Below are 15661 nucleotides of genomic sequence, written 5' to 3'. Positions count from 1 at the left end.
TTTATAGTGGTGGGATCTGGTGAACGACACTTTTAACCAAGTCATTAGACCAAATATTACCTGCCCTGTGGTGGGGCTCCCTGGGCAGTACCAGCATCCGCTGTGTGGGATTTTTGTCCAAAAAGTTGAATCTGAATCAAATCGTGAGGGAACTGTCCAGCTTGTGGGACATGCTACCAGACAGCTGGCCTGGATTCTTTTTAAAAGGTCAGTGTCATGAAAAATGGTGGTAGAGTTGCCCTAGATTAAAGGAACTGGAAGTGGCAGGACAACTAAGTGCCGTGCATTTCCTCGCTTGGATCCTGGACGTGGGGGGAGACACACACACTACGAAGGACGTTCCTGGGAAATTTGAGTGTGGGGTATATTTTAGGTAATAACAGTGTATTACTGTTCAGCTTCTTGGTGTCATAATGGTGTTGAGGTTGGGTAGGAGAATGTCCTAGTTCTTTGGAGATACATAGTGCAGTGTTTAAAGCACAAGCAGCCCCTGATTTCCGTAGTTTCGCAGAAGGGTGTTTTGTTTTGTTTTGTTTTTACAGATTTCAAATGGTTCAGAAAAAAAGTGGGTGTATATGTGTGTGTGTGTGTGTGTGTGTGTGTGTGTGTGTGTGTATGTACCTATCTACTCAGAGATAAAACATGTACAGAAAGGTTCACACTGATGAATCGAGGTGTAAAGAGTATATGAGCATTCATTGGGCTATTCTTTTAATTTTTTGTAGGTTTGAAATTTTTCAAAATAAAAAATTTAAAAAGAATCCACCAAAGCATTCAGCTGTGAGCTAAAGCAGTCTGCACATTAGGCCTTAATTCAGTAGAAGTCCACAATTATATTCTTCTAGGGATTCTTCTGAGCATCCATGGCGATTAGAAATCTTTAGGATGGTCTGCTCCCCACTGGGTAAATAATGTAGTTTGCTTCATTAAGCATGCATGGCTTCCTCCTCTGTGTGAGGTTGGAAATCCAGGCCCTGCCCTGTGGAGTTCACAGTCTAATGGCATGGATGTGGACATAACATATGTATATGTATTTTCAACCTCTCTCGTTTTTTTTTTTTTTCCTTTTCAATTTTTCCAGTTACAAGAATTACACCCTTGTGACTGTCTTTGGAAACTTGCATCAGGCCCAGCTAGGTGGGGTGCCTGGGACTTACCAGCTGGTTCGAAGTTTCTTGAACATCAAACTTCCAGCTCCCTTGCCTGGACTTCAGGTACTGGCATTTTTCTCTGTGTGGTGAGTTACACACCTGTAGGCAGTCTCTCTCAGATAGGCATTTGCAGTTAAAATTAGGTTATGTCTGCAAACTGCTGTATGGAAAAGAGACCAGAGCGTGGGGCTAGGAGGGAGGCTGGGGGACCTTGGGAGGCTAGTATTGAGCTGGTGGTGGCTGCTCAGCTGAGTGGGGGAAGACACAGGGGGAGGATGCCATTGGATTCTTGACGTATTTTGAAAGTAGGCCCCATAGGACTTGTTGAAGACTTGGATGTGGGTGTGACAGACAGAGTCAGGGATGGCTCTTGAGATTGTTGGCTCAAACATCTGAAAGATTGGAGTTCAGTATAGTTCCTAGAATGTGACTGTTTTCAGCTCATAGTCCAGTTGGGGGAATTATCTTACAGTTTTTTATACCGTGTGCACAGCACTAAACTGGAGCTTTATGCCAAGGGTGGTGGGATACAGAGGAGGCTGTCTTCATAAAGGAGGTGAGGTTTGCACTGCCCTCAAAGAATAGGGGCTCATCTGCTAGAGGTCTTGGAAAAGGATATTTCAGGTGGAGGGAACAGCATGAACACATACATGGAGGCTGGAAAGAGTATCTAGCATATCGGGCATGTGGCAGGGCTTGGCAAACATAGGGCCAGCAGGTGAAGTTCTGGAGTACCAGGCTAGGCACTGTGGATGTAAAGAGCTCAAAGGGGTTTAAGTGGAGAATTGACACAATCGGATCTGGTTTTAGAAAAAGTCCTGTGGGGGGAAGGGTTGAGGGACCAAGAAAGGAAGTCTGAGACCCACCTCCTTGGAGGAGTTGGGGAGAAGTGGAGAGAAAAGTAATCACAGGCCGCCGTGCAGCCGATGACAAAACCGTTTTGAGGATAGATAAGCTCGAGTACAGGGAGACTGGGAATGGGGCTGCCTTCTCAGTTCCCCGGTGCCTAGCACTGTGTCCAAAACCAAGATACTCAATCAGTGGATGGACAACTGACGAATGAATGAGAGTGCCAGTATCCATTTGACCGGTCATTAGTAGTTAACATTTCATAAACTCAAGTGCAGTAATGATGGTCTCTTATTGCTCAGTAAACGTCTTTAGCCCTTGCTTTGCGAGGGTTGCAAGAATGAGTGTCTGTGAATTGTCCCAGAACATGTCACCCAGATACTGGCTACTGGGATTCTACAGTGAACCCGCAGGCTGGCCATCAGTCACCTGGGGCACGTAGTGCTCTTGAGGAAAAGCTCTAGAGCCAGACTGCATTTACCAGCTTTTGGACAAGTTACTTCACATCCCTTTCCCTCAGTTTCCTTGTTTGTAAAACAGGGAGGAGGAGGCTATTGATGGTCCCCACCTAACAGGGTTGTTGTGAAACTGAAGTGACTTTAATGTGAGGAGAGGTGAGTGCATCAGAAAGCCACCAGTTAGCTTTGTTTGCCTGTTTATTTGAGCATCTTTCCTCTTCTAGGATGGAGAGGTAGAAGGCCATCCTGTGTGGGCATTAATTTATTACTGCATGCGCTGTGGGGACCTGTTTGCCGCTTCGCAGGTGGTTAACCGAGCCCAGCACCAGCTGGGAGAGTTTAAAACCTGGTTCCAGGAGTACATGAACAGCAAGGACAGAAGGTATGGTGAATTAGATGGTACATCCAGAAGAAGCCAGTTGGAATCAGCAGGGTGGCCTCCACTGGCATTGCCCTTTTACCCTGTGCATGGCTCAAAATAAGTCCCTGCTTGGGGGAAAAAAAAAGAAGTTTAGAAAGCAAGTAGAACTGTCTTGGGAAGAGCAGTTGAGAACATTAAAAGAGCCCTGCTCTGATACTGATGTCTAGACTTACATGTGTTTGTGTTTGGGCATTTTTCTGTACCAGTGGGAGGGACTGTGGTTGGGAGCATGTTTTGACTTGTTCTGTAAATCCCAGGCATATCAAGGATGCTTTATAAAATGAACTCTTTTGTATTCCACTTCATTTAACATTTGGTGCTTTTCCATTTGGCCCACAATGAAAATGTGGTCACACACTTTGTAGCTCAAAGGCTAGAATGAAAAGTTAGTAATTTTGAAACGTAATCATTGAAACTAAGTGAGGAGTTTTTTTTGTTTGTTTTTAGTTCTCTTCCATTAAGGAACTGCTTGGATTAATTTTTCTCTGGATTTTGTTAATGCAGTTGGACTTAAGTTCTTATTCACTCAAATCCAGTTTAAATATACGTACTGTATCTGAAATAAAAAATGGTGGTCACTCCATTTTCTCCTGTGGAGTACTAGAGATACTTTTCAAGGCAGTTTTTTAGGTAGTGTGAATAATGCCATGTCCAGAGATCATCTTAAACCATAAGCCCCTGTCTTGCTCATAGTAGAGAGTTTAGAATAGGGTTCATGGCTTAGGGTTCCCCTCGAAGGAGACCCCGAGGCAAGGATTTGAGTGCAAGTAGCTTATTTGGGAGGTGACCTTACATGTACAAGGCGGTGAGGAGGCCAGAGGGGGGCTAAGACAGCTAAGGGAAGGCTCACTCTTGTCCACCACGGCTTGAGGGCTGCTGGGGAGTGGGCGGGAGTGTTAATTCTCTAGCATTTCTGACCTGCCCCTGAAGGTCTTGACTGGAGGAAGCCGCAGGCAGAGAGACACAGGTGGCTGGTAGCTGCACGTCAGGTTAAAATGGTGGTACCCAGGGGATATGGTTGGGGACAGTGTCTGTGAAGGAAGCCTTCATAACTCTGTTATGTGGTTGGGACCTGGGGTGCTTTCAAATGCCCTTGAGGGTCTTTAGTGTGTGTGTGTGTATCTGTGTGTTCCTTGTGTCTTTAGGTTGTCTCCAGCCACAGAAAACAAGCTCCGACTGCATTACCGCAGGGCCCTCAGGAACAACACGGACCCCTACAAGCGGGCCGTGTACTGCATCATTGGCAGATGTGACATCACCGACAACCAGAGCGAAGTAGCTGACAAGACCGAGGACTACCTGTGGCTTAAGGCAGGCGTTGCTTCCTTTGCCCGAGCAGGGCATTCGCCCCTTCCCTCTGCTCGTGCTCTGCATGCAGCTTGTACCTGTGACGCCAGTAGGTGGCTAGGACGGGTAATTTCGTGTCTCCTGAGCCCCCACGGCTCTGCATGCCTGGCTCATGAAGTAGGTCGTACCAATGCGTGTGTTTCTCTTGGGGGTTTAGTTGAACCAAGTGTGTTTTGATGACGACGGCACCAGCTCGCCACAAGACAGGCTCACTCTTTCACAGTTCCAGAAACAGTTGTTGGAAGACTATGGTAAGATATCCTAAACAGAGCCAGCTTCTCTGTCTTGTCCCCGAAGGTCACAGCTTAGCTTTCCTCTGGGAAAATCCTTCATCTCTGAACTCTGGATCTTCGAAGCCTAACACAACAAACTAGTGATTTTAAATTCAAGTAGAGGCCATGTGAGCTTCAGCAGTGTACGTGATTAATGTGGTCCTATACAGTAAGCTCTTCTCCCTAGTTCTTTGAACTGCTCTGGTTCAGGGAGAGACACAGCGAGGACTTGGCTATTACCTCCTTGTGGGTCTCTTAAGGACCGTATCTGAGCACAGATGAGGGGTGTGTAAGAATTCGGGGAAGAAAAGATCCCGAGTGGTCAGCATTTGTTGAATTCACACACCTGTGAATCTGAGTGAACTGAAGCCTCTTTGAAATCTTCCTTCCTCTCCTTGTTGAGGGACTGTTACCAGGGTGAAGGAGATAAACAGCCTCTTTTATGTAGCATTTTAAGGTCCTGAACTCTCTTCCTCTCCCCCCTAGTGCAGGCGGTCTGGGTTTACAGCACGACCCTACTTGCCAGTTGTGTTGTGAGGGCTGGAGAAGGTTGTGGAGCCAGGTCGTGGTTCCCACAGCCGTCCACTGTGTCTGCCAGGGCCCCTTCATCCCGTCAGCATGGGCTTCGGCTCCTGAGTCAGCTCTGTCTCCTGTCCCCCAGGCGAGTCCCACTTCACGGTGAACCAGCAGCCCTTCCTCTACTTCCAAGTCCTCTTCCTGACGGCGCAGTTCGAAGCCGCCATTGCTTTCCTCTTCCGCATGGAGCGGCTGCGCTGCCACGCTGTCCACGTGGCGCTGGTGCTCTTTGAGCTGAAGCTGCTTTTAAAATCCTCAGGACAGAGTGCTCAGCTCCGTGAGTATTTGTCGGCAGTGGTGTCACCATAACACTGGTGTCACCCCCGGCGGGCGGCAGCGGACACATGACTGCAGCCGGCAGAGATTTGAGCCAACGGTCTGAGTCCTTCTAGAGCCGTGTAGACAGCACTGTACAGAGGGCCAGCGCCGTGGCCAGTCAGCCAGACTGCCTGGAGAATGGAGCGGAAGATGCAGTCCCTAGAGCCGGGAGTCATGTTCCCATTACCGCCCTAACTGGAAACCCCAGCAGCCCCTTTCTGTGCATGCCCACCTGAGGTGGGAGAGTCAGAAGAGAGGCAGGAGGTAAATGTGGACGAATGTCTGCAGATTCCTTAGCAGTGCAGCAGAATCACGCAGTGCACGTGCCATAACCAGAGACCGGCGTCCTAGTAATTTACTACAAAATGCCGTTTCCTCCACTCTACGTGGAAGGAAATGGAGGACAGGGTCCTGAAGCTGATGGGCAAATGTTGGCCAGGCCGCAGGAGTAGATGCTGCTGAGTCTTTGGATTCAGCTCCTGTAGTCTCTGGTTGCCTGGGTCAGAGGGGCAGTGTGAGCGTGACCATTTCTTTCCCCCACGGTGCAGTCAGCCACGAGCCCGGCGACCCTCCCTGCATACGGCGGCTGAACTTTGTGCGGCTACTCATGCTCTACACCCGCAAGTTTGAGTCTACAGACCCGAGGGAGGCGCTCCAGTACTTTTACTTCCTCAGGTAAAACTCTCTTGACCATTTACTTGAGCTGGTTTTGATTTCTGCCATCCTGAGGACTACTAGGGGCCTCAAGGCCATGCCAGAAGTCATGTTGCTCTTGTCCCCTTCCAGGGACGAGAAAGATAGTCAAGGAGAAAACATGTTTTTGCGCTGCGTGAGTGAGCTTGTGATAGAAAGTCGAGAGGTAAGTCAGTCCCTCTGCTCTCCTCTCCCACCCATGATTTGCAGTGCGCACACCCGTGCTAACATGATACTGCATGGTACCCCAACATGGCTGTGGTGGATATGGCCCCAGGGGGTTTCCGTTCTCTTGAGTTTTTTTGTTTCTGAGAGTGAAAATACTGATTCAGTCTCACTGTGTCCTGGTTTATGTGAAACTCTTCCTGCCTCCCCTCTTTTCTTCCCCTCTCTCATCTCCACAGAATTGTGGCTTATGTGTATGTCCTTGTCCAGTAAATTGAGTAAACTTTTTTTGTCTCCACAGTTTGATATGATTCTTGGGAAACTAGAGAATGATGGAAGTAGAAAGGTGGGTTAAATGCACCTCTTGTGATGTGTTAGTTTGCAGTTGGGGTTGTACAATTGTTAAAAGAATGTAGTTAGAATTCAGGATTCAAGGTGACAAAGAATCAGATCTGAATGAAATTACATAGTTTAAAAAACAAAGAATGAAAATCACAGGCCACAAATAATGCCCTTGATTTTAACACACATTTATATTTCTCTTTAAAATATGTCAATTTATGATGAGATAGCTTTTTTATCTTTAGTAATCTCTACACCCAGTGTAGGGCTTGAACTCATGACCCCGAGATCAAGAATCACACACTCTTCTGACTGAGCCATCCAGGTGCCCCGATTAGATAGCTTTTTTATTATGTCCAGAGGACTCTTCATGCCTGCCATTTTTTGAGCCGAGAAGGCCACATTTCTGCTATTCTTGGCTCGGAAAACATGCAAGGAAGGAAACTGTTTAGTCCATGTACTCTCCCCAGATAGAAAAGTTAGCAATATGCTTGACCTCTCTCAGAAGGTAGTTTGTGAGGACTCAGAACTTTGCACTGCCCCCAGAGATGCAGCTGGGCCTGGGAGCCTTAGTGATTCCCCGAGCCCCGTCACGCGCATGGGGAGGCCTAGCAGAGGGGCGGAGGCCTGGGTGTCTGAAACCAGTCCTGACCCGCCTCGGGCATTCTCCCTGTGGCCTTGGGGAGTCCCCTGCCTCTCACAGGGACGCAGTTTCCTCACTGATATAAACGGGTGGCTTGGACCCAGCAACCTCAAGATGAGCTCACAGGGCTCACACTCTCCGGCTCAGAAGAAAGGCCAGTGACCGTGCTAGTGATGATGGCCATACCTCTTGAGCAGTGACATTTGCCAGGCACTGTGCTGAATGCTGTACAGGTGTTTTCTAATTTAACCACCACAATAATAATCCAACAAGGTGCTTTTCAAGTGAGGAAATGGAGGCAAGAGAGGTTCTTTTCCTTAGGATCACACGGTTGGTAAGAGGGGGAGCTGGGATTTGACCCCGGAGCCCATGGTCTTCGCTCTTCTCCTTTGCTGCCTCCGGGGTGGCAGGAGCAGGCTGCCCTAGCTCTTCTGTGCTTCCTAAGGCCTCCTACACGCTCCTGACCATTGGTTGCTGGTGATTGTGGATGGTGATTTAAAAAAAAAATTTATCGTACACCCCTTGCCATATATTTTTTCAGCACTGAGTTTCTTTTGCCATCTGTCTTAGAAAGCAAATCCAAAATCTTTCCGATATTTTCTCTGAGCCTCCTGAGTTTTCCACCTAGTGCCTACTCATCAGCAAATGTAAGATCATTGGCTATTTCACCTGCCCTCTGGATCATTTTGGACAATTAGCAAGCACAGATGTCTTATTGCTGGCTCCTCTGTGGTGCCCGTGAGTCTCCTTCCTCATGTGTCGTTTCCTTGGCCCCTTTCATATGTTTAATAGGACCTTACATCTTCAAGAAAGCCAGAGTATGGCTGATGACATATATGCATTGCCCAGGGCAAGCATTTTCAGTGAAAGTAATTTTCAGATTCCAACTGCTTCTCTGTGGTTAAAATAACAGCTCTGTGCACCGTCTCTTTCCTCCTCCCCCTCCATAATTTGTCTTGTCAGCCTGGAGTCATAGATAAGTTTACTAGTGACACAAAGCCTATTATCAACAAAGTTGCTTCCGTGGCAGAAAATAAAGGACTGTTTGAAGAAGCAGCAAAGCTCTATGACCTTGCCAAGGTAAAATGTGCCCTTTTCCTTCTCCTTATTAATAGATCTGCTGGCCTTTTGGCATTAAATGCACAAACGTTTTGATGACACCACTGCTGTACCACTCTCCTGCTAAGGCATTGTCTCCTAGTGCTTAGGCAGCTAATGGTCCGGTCAGGGTGAAATTCCCATTTTACAGAATTATTTCTGCCCATAAGGTATTTCTGGCCAAACAAGAGTAACATATTGCAAGGATATCCTGCAGGCATTGAGCTCTAGGTCTCACTTGGCAGCAGAATAAACGTCCATCACGTTTCGATGGTGAAACTTTGGGTGAAAATGCCTTCCTGCTTACCCTTCTGGTAGCCACAGACATGCTGGTGAGCACTGTTATGTTAGGGAAGGGAATGACAGCTGAGGCATTTTGAGAGAACTAGAATAAGTATTTCCACATAAGAACATATGGTGACTGCTGATCATTGTGTGGCCTAAAAAAGAATATGTTCTTTTTTTTTTATAAACTGAGAAAAGTAGGCCAAAAGGAGGTTTATAATTCATTTTCTTAAATTTAAAGATGTTTTGATTGGGTTCTAATTTCTAATTAAGATGTAGAAAAATGTACAAACATGAAGTGTACAGCTTGGCGAATTTTCCATAGGTATATATCTGTAACCATCATCCAGATCAAGACGCAGAACCATTTTTATCCATTGTCTCAGAAAATTCCCTCTTTGGGTTATTTTGTTTTTCCTTTTCTCTTTTACTGATTATTTAATCCATTCCTTCCTTAATTTTAAAAACAATTGAACAGAATGCTGACAAGGTGCTGGAGCTAATGAACAAGCTACTCAGCCCTGTCGTCCCCCAGATCAGCGCACCACAGTCCAACAAGGAGAGGCTGAAGAACATGGCGCTCTCCATCGCGGAACGGTAAGGCTGAGAGCTGGCTCCGAGGCTCCGTGGGGGCCCAGCACCAGCACCAGGCCGTCAGTGCCCACCAAATGCACCTTCCGCTTTACTAGTCACGTCAAGTAGTCTCCCAGAGACTCCACATCCCTCCAGCACTGTTGAGAGTTCCTGTTTCCCCACGTCATAACCACCAATACTTGGTACTATCAGACTTTCAGAGTTTTGCTAGAAAGCAGGGTATGAAAACGTATCTCAACATTCTAATCCTGCGTGTTGGCTTTAATTCTAGGCATTGTATTCCTCTATATACTGTTAGCAGCCGTCTCCCAAGACATTTTGGAACAAAGCTAGTGATGGCTAGAGGGGGGAATTCTTAGAGGTGGTAGTGGCCAGTGTTTAAGAATCTACCTTCCTTCCTCGGTGAGATACCTGAGTTATCAGACTTTAACTGATGGAACTCCCAGGCTGAGGCAACAGTCGTTACTTTTTGTGCCCTCTACAGATACTCCTAGTAAAGTGACCCAGAGAAAACTGGGTTGGAGATGCTTTCCTGGGGTAGCACAGAAGAACACTCCTTATCAGACAATCCATTTAGCAGACATTCCCCAGTGGTGGCTGCCAGGCTTTTGGTCCATCAGAACCTTTCACCCTTCCTGGAGATTTGGATGCTTGAGATGGTGGCTGAGGCTAGAGAAGCGTTGCTTCATGCAAAATGTTTACAGGTGGATTCATAGCAAATCCACCATCAACTTCTTGGCCATTTGAAAAGAAACACTACTTTTTACTCCTTAATTTACCTCCTCTGGAGATTTCAAGAGATTTTGACATTTTTCAAATGCTGTTCTACAGTTACAGGTTGCACAGAAATTCCATAATTACCCCATCCCCCCTTCCCTCTTTTTTGTCTTTCAGGTATAGGGCTCAGGGAATCAGTGCAAATAAATTTGTGGACTCCACATTCTATCTTCTGTTGGACTTGATCACCTTTTTTGATGAGTATCACAGTGGTCATATCGACAGAGCCTTTGATGTAAGTTTCAAGAGGGGTGTTTGAAGTACGGGTTAATGTATGCCCTTGGAAATTCAAAACACTTAAAGGAGATGGAAAAAAAAAAACCAAAGGAGATGTTACCACATTCTTTGCCTATTAAACAAAGAAAACAAGCATGATCCTAGGAGTTGAAAGGGGATTTCTGTGTTGCTCTTCTTTCTTCTTTTTCTCCCCTATTCCTTTCCCCATTAGTCTGAAAACTGGAGGTTGTTCAAAGTAACTTGAAATCTCGGAATTTTATAATTGCCTCAGAAAATGAGGTTAGGAATTAAGTTAGCAAATTAGAATCAAAGCCTCTGTGTATATGAGGGAGCAGCGTTTTCTATTAAGAAGCCCTTTATAACATGTTAGATGCTGTCTGTCTGTTTAAGGAGATGAAATGACTATGATGGTTGTATCATATGGGGCTGTTGGGGTTTTGTTTTAAACAGATAATTGATCGTTTGAAGCTGGTGCCCCTGAATCAGGAAAGTGTGGAAGAGAGAGTGGCTGCCTTCAGAAATTTCAGTGATGAAGTGAGTCCTTTTCTTCCTGCGTTATGAAATTTTTTTCCCCCCACTTCTGCTGAAAGCTTTTGTTTTAATGTAGCTGGTAACGGTAAGAGCCCTTGTACAGTAACCACCCAGACTGAGTTTTCTAAGGCAAGTCCAATTTCAGATATCTGGGTTGGTTTTTCTGTGAGTACACCTATCCCCATCAGATTATTGTCCAAATTCTTGACTCAGAAAACAGTCGCTTTAGTAGTGATTAGACATTCTCTTGGGGGAGCAGATTTCTGGTTGATCCTGTGAGGTCTGGTTTAATTCTGTATTATCTACTTGTTCTAGAGAGTGTCTTACTGCTCAGCTCTGATCGTCTTTAAGTAGTTCCCTTGAGTGTCTGAAACATGTACCATGATGTACTTCCTTCCTTCCCTTCTCTGAACTGTTTGTCTTGAGGAGAGCAGTGACCATGGACTCAGTTATCATGAGCCCATGACCCTCCGAGCCACTGTCTCTCTGAAGGGTTTCCAGCATGTTGCCACCATCTAGCCCAAGGGTACTCAGTTGGGCTGTACACTGGATTACCAGGAGAGCTTTAAAAAATCTTCATACCCAGGCCCTAACCCCAGAAATTGTGGTTTCTCTGATCTAGACTGGCCTCTACATGCAGTTCAGGTAAAACTTTTCTCTAGAACCACGGCCACCCCAGGGCCAGCTGCCTGGCTCTAGGATGTCACGAACAGTGTTTCCATTTAAAGCTGTTACTCCTTAAGCAAATACCTTTTATGCAAACATGTTTCTGTTATCGAGGAAGAAGGGAGGCCAGCTTCTGTACGTGTTGCCTGCTGTGGTACTCCCAGTTTAGAAGGTCTTACCCCTTGCTCACCTGCCCTTCACACCTGCTATCAGTTCCATCCCAGCCCTTTGCCCTTTTGTTGTTTCTTGCCTTCTCCGGGATGGATTGTTCACCGCGTTAGGGACTGAAGTGGTGCGCCAGGCCTGCCCTTGTAGGCACTCCCGAGGACTCTGCCAGGGCCGTGCATGTACGATGGAGACAGTCGGGCAGGTCTAAGCGGGCAGTGGTGGGGACTGGAGAACTAATGTGTGCCTCCCTACCTACTGACATTGAAATCCACACTGCTTTTGCTAATCACTCTGCTGGCCAGTCCAAGCGTACATAGTGACCAGATATGGTCAACGTGAGTTTGGCTCACTGCCCCCACTTAGGAGGGGTGGCATAAAGAAAGGAACAGAAGAGTGACCCACCTCACAGGAGCAGCATTGCCTGGGTTTTGCTCTCACACTTGACATTTTGGTGCCATTGGCTACTTTTTGGTGACCCAATAGCTCTCTACCTGGCAGCTGTGGGAAGTGGCGTGCTCACATGCCCAACACACACACACACACACACACACACACACACACACACACACACACAGTTCTCTACCTGGCAGCTGTGGGAAGTGGCGTGCTCACATGCCCCACCCCCAGCACGCACACACACACACACACATACTCACTCACTCACTCACTCACTCACTTGTTGTCAGCCCCAGGACTTTGTTCTTTTTCCTTACTTCATGTGTTTTTCTCTGCACAGATCAGGCACAACCTCTCAGAAGTGCTTCTCGCCACCATGAACATCTTATTCACACAATTTAAGAGGCTTAAGGGGACAAGTCCATCCTCAGCATCCAGGCCCCAGCGAGTCATCGAGGACCGAGACTCTGTAAGATCCCAGCATTGGCCAGAACCATCGCTGAGAACCACCCTTCTGGTCTGCCGTCTGTGACATCTCATGAGACCCCTGCTCCTGACCCCAAATGCTCTTTTTCCTTATGCTTAGCAGCTGGGTAAACCTTGTGTCAGGAGTCTCTCAGAAGAAATTGAACATTAATGGGATTGCCGCTCTTCTCAAGCTTAAAAAAAAAAGTGAAGTCTGCCAATATAAATTTTTTTTTTTTTTAAGAGAGCATACTCAAGCCATGGCTTGGGGGAGGGGAGAAGGGGGCAGAGGGAGAGAGAGAATCTTAAACAGGCTAAACGCTCAGCGTGGAGCCCGACTCAGGGCTCAAGCTCACGATCCTGAGATCATGACCTGAGCCAAAATCAACCAACTGAGCCACCCAAGCGCCCCATGCAAATACCACCTTTTAAAAGAACCAAACAGAATACCAGTTTATAGTGATTCCATAGGAATGTCCTATGCATTTTATTTATTTATTTATTTTTAAAAGATTTTATTTATTTGACACAGCTAGAGAGGGAACACAAGCAGAGAGAGTGGGAGAGGGAGAAGCAGGCTTCCCACCAAGCAGGGAGCCTGATGCGGTACGCCCAACGACTGAGCCACCCAGGCGCCCCTGTCCTACGCATTTTAAAATGAAAAGGTCATTTATGAGTCTCAGCACTTTCAGCAGAACATAAGTACTTTTGGTCAACACATGAATTCGATGCAAACCCTTGTTTCTTTTCTCATCTGAGCCTCACAGTGACCCCAGAGAGGTCCCTATGGCAGTCATTGTTAATCCCCATTTTACAGCTGAGGGAACTGAGGCCCAGAGTCAGGAAGCAGTGTGCTTTTGTGGGCCCCTCGGGGAGGTGAAGGAGCCGTGTCTGCAAGTGTCCCTTTTCCGCTGCTTGTGGGGCCTCCCTCCAGCATTGTGTGGGTCAAGCCAAGTCTGGGTAGAGGCCTGGGACTCACAGGGCATATGTTGTCCAGTTGATTTGACAAAAGGGCAAATGTGTTTGACCCAATTTAGAGTACCTTCCCCTTGACTTCCCCATGTAGTCTTCTGCCTCCAAGGGTGTCTGGGCTCTCAGCTGTGACCCGACAGGCACTTCATGACAGAACTGCTGTCTAGTGAGTGGTGGTGGAACTTTCCACCTGCAGCAGTGTAGAGAGCCGTGCTTGGAATGGCCGCTGGTGGTAGGTCCATCCGTGTGTGCCCCCGAGGCAGCTGCTGGTCTCCCACCCGCCCTTGGACAGGCAAGAGCCTGAAGCACGTAAAAAGTAAATGTCAGGAGATGTGCCAGCGGTGGGCTCACCGTGTCTGGGCCTTGGCAGGAGAGTGGTGAAGTGGTGGATGTTTCTGGTGCTCTGTGTGCCGCTCACAGGCCAGAGGAGGGCTTGCCCGCAGAGTAGAGCCGTGGCCTGGCAGGCCCTTGTCCCACATTTGAAGGGAACTGTTGCAAGACCAGCTGAACTCACATTCTGTGTCTTAAGCTCTCTTTTTTAGGCACTTAGTTTTTTAAATATCACGAATAAAGCCATTCTGTCTTCCTCTCACCCACTACTCCTTTTTTATGACAAACAGGGATGGGTAGGGTCAAGGAGAGACTTCAGTGTAAAAGCTGCCTGCCCAAGGAGTGGCTTCGTGGTTTAAAGTGCAGTGCTGCCCAGTAAGGGGATGAGCCCCTTTGCCTGAACACCCCTAAAGTGTATGTAAATAGCTTCAAATCAGGCATGAAAGCCCATGTACTTTTATATACTTTTTTTTAAGTATTTATTTATTTATTTTTAAAGATTTTTATTTATTTATTGAGAGAGAGAGAGAATGGTAGAGAGAGAGCATGAGAGGGAAGAAGGTCAGAGGGAGAGGCAGACTCCCTGCTGAGCAGGGAGCCCGATGCGGGACTCGATCTCGGGACTCTAGGATCATGACCTGAGCCGAAGGCAGTCGCTCAACCGACTGAGCCACCCAGGCACCCACTTTTATATACTTTTAAAGAAAGTCTAATGGATACTCTCATCATAAAGTAAACATTTCTTTTGGTTTGGACATTCATTAGGACATATACTTGCCAGTTTATTTCACATATCAGGTAAAAATCCTTTGGCTTTGTTTTCTTCTTGAATGGTCCTTAGGAAGCCTAGTAAGTGACCCTTGGGTTTTCCTTAAAAGTCTTGTTACTGGTCTAAAAGATGTTTGTAGACTTTCCCTTTCTATTCTAGATACAGTTTCCTTTCTTGCTGCTATAAGCACCCAACATGTCTCAACACAAGGCAACCTGAAGCTATTCTGAGTTTCTTTATTCCAGATTTAGTAATTTATCACCTGGAAATCAGAGTGAAAGTTGTTCCTTTTTTTTTTTCCTGTTACTGGAATCGCCTGAATTAAAATCTTGTTCCCTCCTGGAACGATATTATTGCCTAGGAAAGAGGGCCCAGCACTTAGGAGGGAAGAGATGGGAGAAGTGAAAGGAAGGAAAAGGGAAGAAGCAGGAGAGGAAGAGAGCTGGAATGGGACTGGACGCTTTTGTGGGGGCCTGAAAACCTCCGATCCCCACACAGGCAGGTTGGCAGAAACCAGCCAGGAGAGAGCGAGAGACGGGGAGAAGTAGAGCAGGGCGTCTGAAGCATGGGGCTGCGTCTGAAGCTGGTCACATGTGGCAGGCGAGGCAGCTTGCCTGGCAAACCCCGTCTGTCTTTTGCTTAGTAGAAGGAACATTGCTTTGGAACTGGGGCCCCAGTGGACGAGCTTTGCTAACTCTGCACCATGCGGGTGGCATGACAGTTGAGGGTCAGACTGTCATCCACCCATCAGATATCTGGCCCTGACACCAAGGGGTAGAAAGTGGAAGACCATGGTGATTGCTCCCCGGGTAGTGCCCTGACTTGGAAGTTCATCAGTTTTCTTCTCTTCTTTCCTTTCTCTCAGCAACTCCGAAGCCAAGCTCGAGCCCTGATCACCTTTGCGGGGATGATACCCTACCGGACGTCTGGGGACACCAATGCAAGGCTGGTGCAGATGGAGGTCCTCATGAATTAAGTGCAATGCTTTGAGGGGCTTCTGGGACTGCACGCTGTCAGTATCTCGGGCACATGAGCCCTCTGGGGTGGGGTTTCTGGTTTTGTTTCTGTTGTTTTGTTTTGTTTTTTGTATTATGTATTTTTGTCAGCACCAATAAATTTCTTTGTATTTGTTTTCACA

At 47.0% G+C, this 15661-nt stretch overlaps 1 protein-coding gene across 2 annotated transcripts in view; it reads left to right on the top strand.

Annotated features, from left to right (window-relative positions):
• Positions 1-15661, top strand: part of NUP93 (nucleoporin 93) — a 112476-nt gene extending 96815 nt beyond the window's left edge. For both annotated transcript variants that reach the window (XM_025889144.2, XM_073880265.1), the window contains 14 exons: positions 1082-1214; positions 2683-2840; positions 4025-4190; positions 4384-4477; positions 5160-5351; positions 5941-6067; positions 6179-6251; positions 6552-6596; positions 8199-8315; positions 9097-9215; positions 10107-10224; positions 10677-10760; positions 12328-12456; positions 15389-15661. In XM_025889144.2, the coding sequence (XP_025744929.1) occupies positions 1082-1214; positions 2683-2840; positions 4025-4190; positions 4384-4477; positions 5160-5351; positions 5941-6067; positions 6179-6251; positions 6552-6596; positions 8199-8315; positions 9097-9215; positions 10107-10224; positions 10677-10760; positions 12328-12456; positions 15389-15499 (1666 nt within the window). In that variant the 3' untranslated portion in view covers positions 15500-15661. The remainder of the gene's footprint in view (positions 1-1081; positions 1215-2682; positions 2841-4024; positions 4191-4383; positions 4478-5159; positions 5352-5940; positions 6068-6178; positions 6252-6551; positions 6597-8198; positions 8316-9096; positions 9216-10106; positions 10225-10676; positions 10761-12327; positions 12457-15388) is intronic.

The sequence above is a fragment of the Callorhinus ursinus genome, unplaced genomic scaffold, assembly GCF_003265705.2.
Source record: "Callorhinus ursinus isolate GAN/ISIS: 27379988/994484 unplaced genomic scaffold, GSC_fseal_2.0 scaffold37, whole genome shotgun sequence".
NCBI lineage: Eukaryota > Metazoa > Chordata > Mammalia > Carnivora > Otariidae > Callorhinus > Callorhinus ursinus.
Note: the sequence above shows the minus strand (reverse complement) of the source record. Positions and strands in the feature narration are given on the sequence as shown.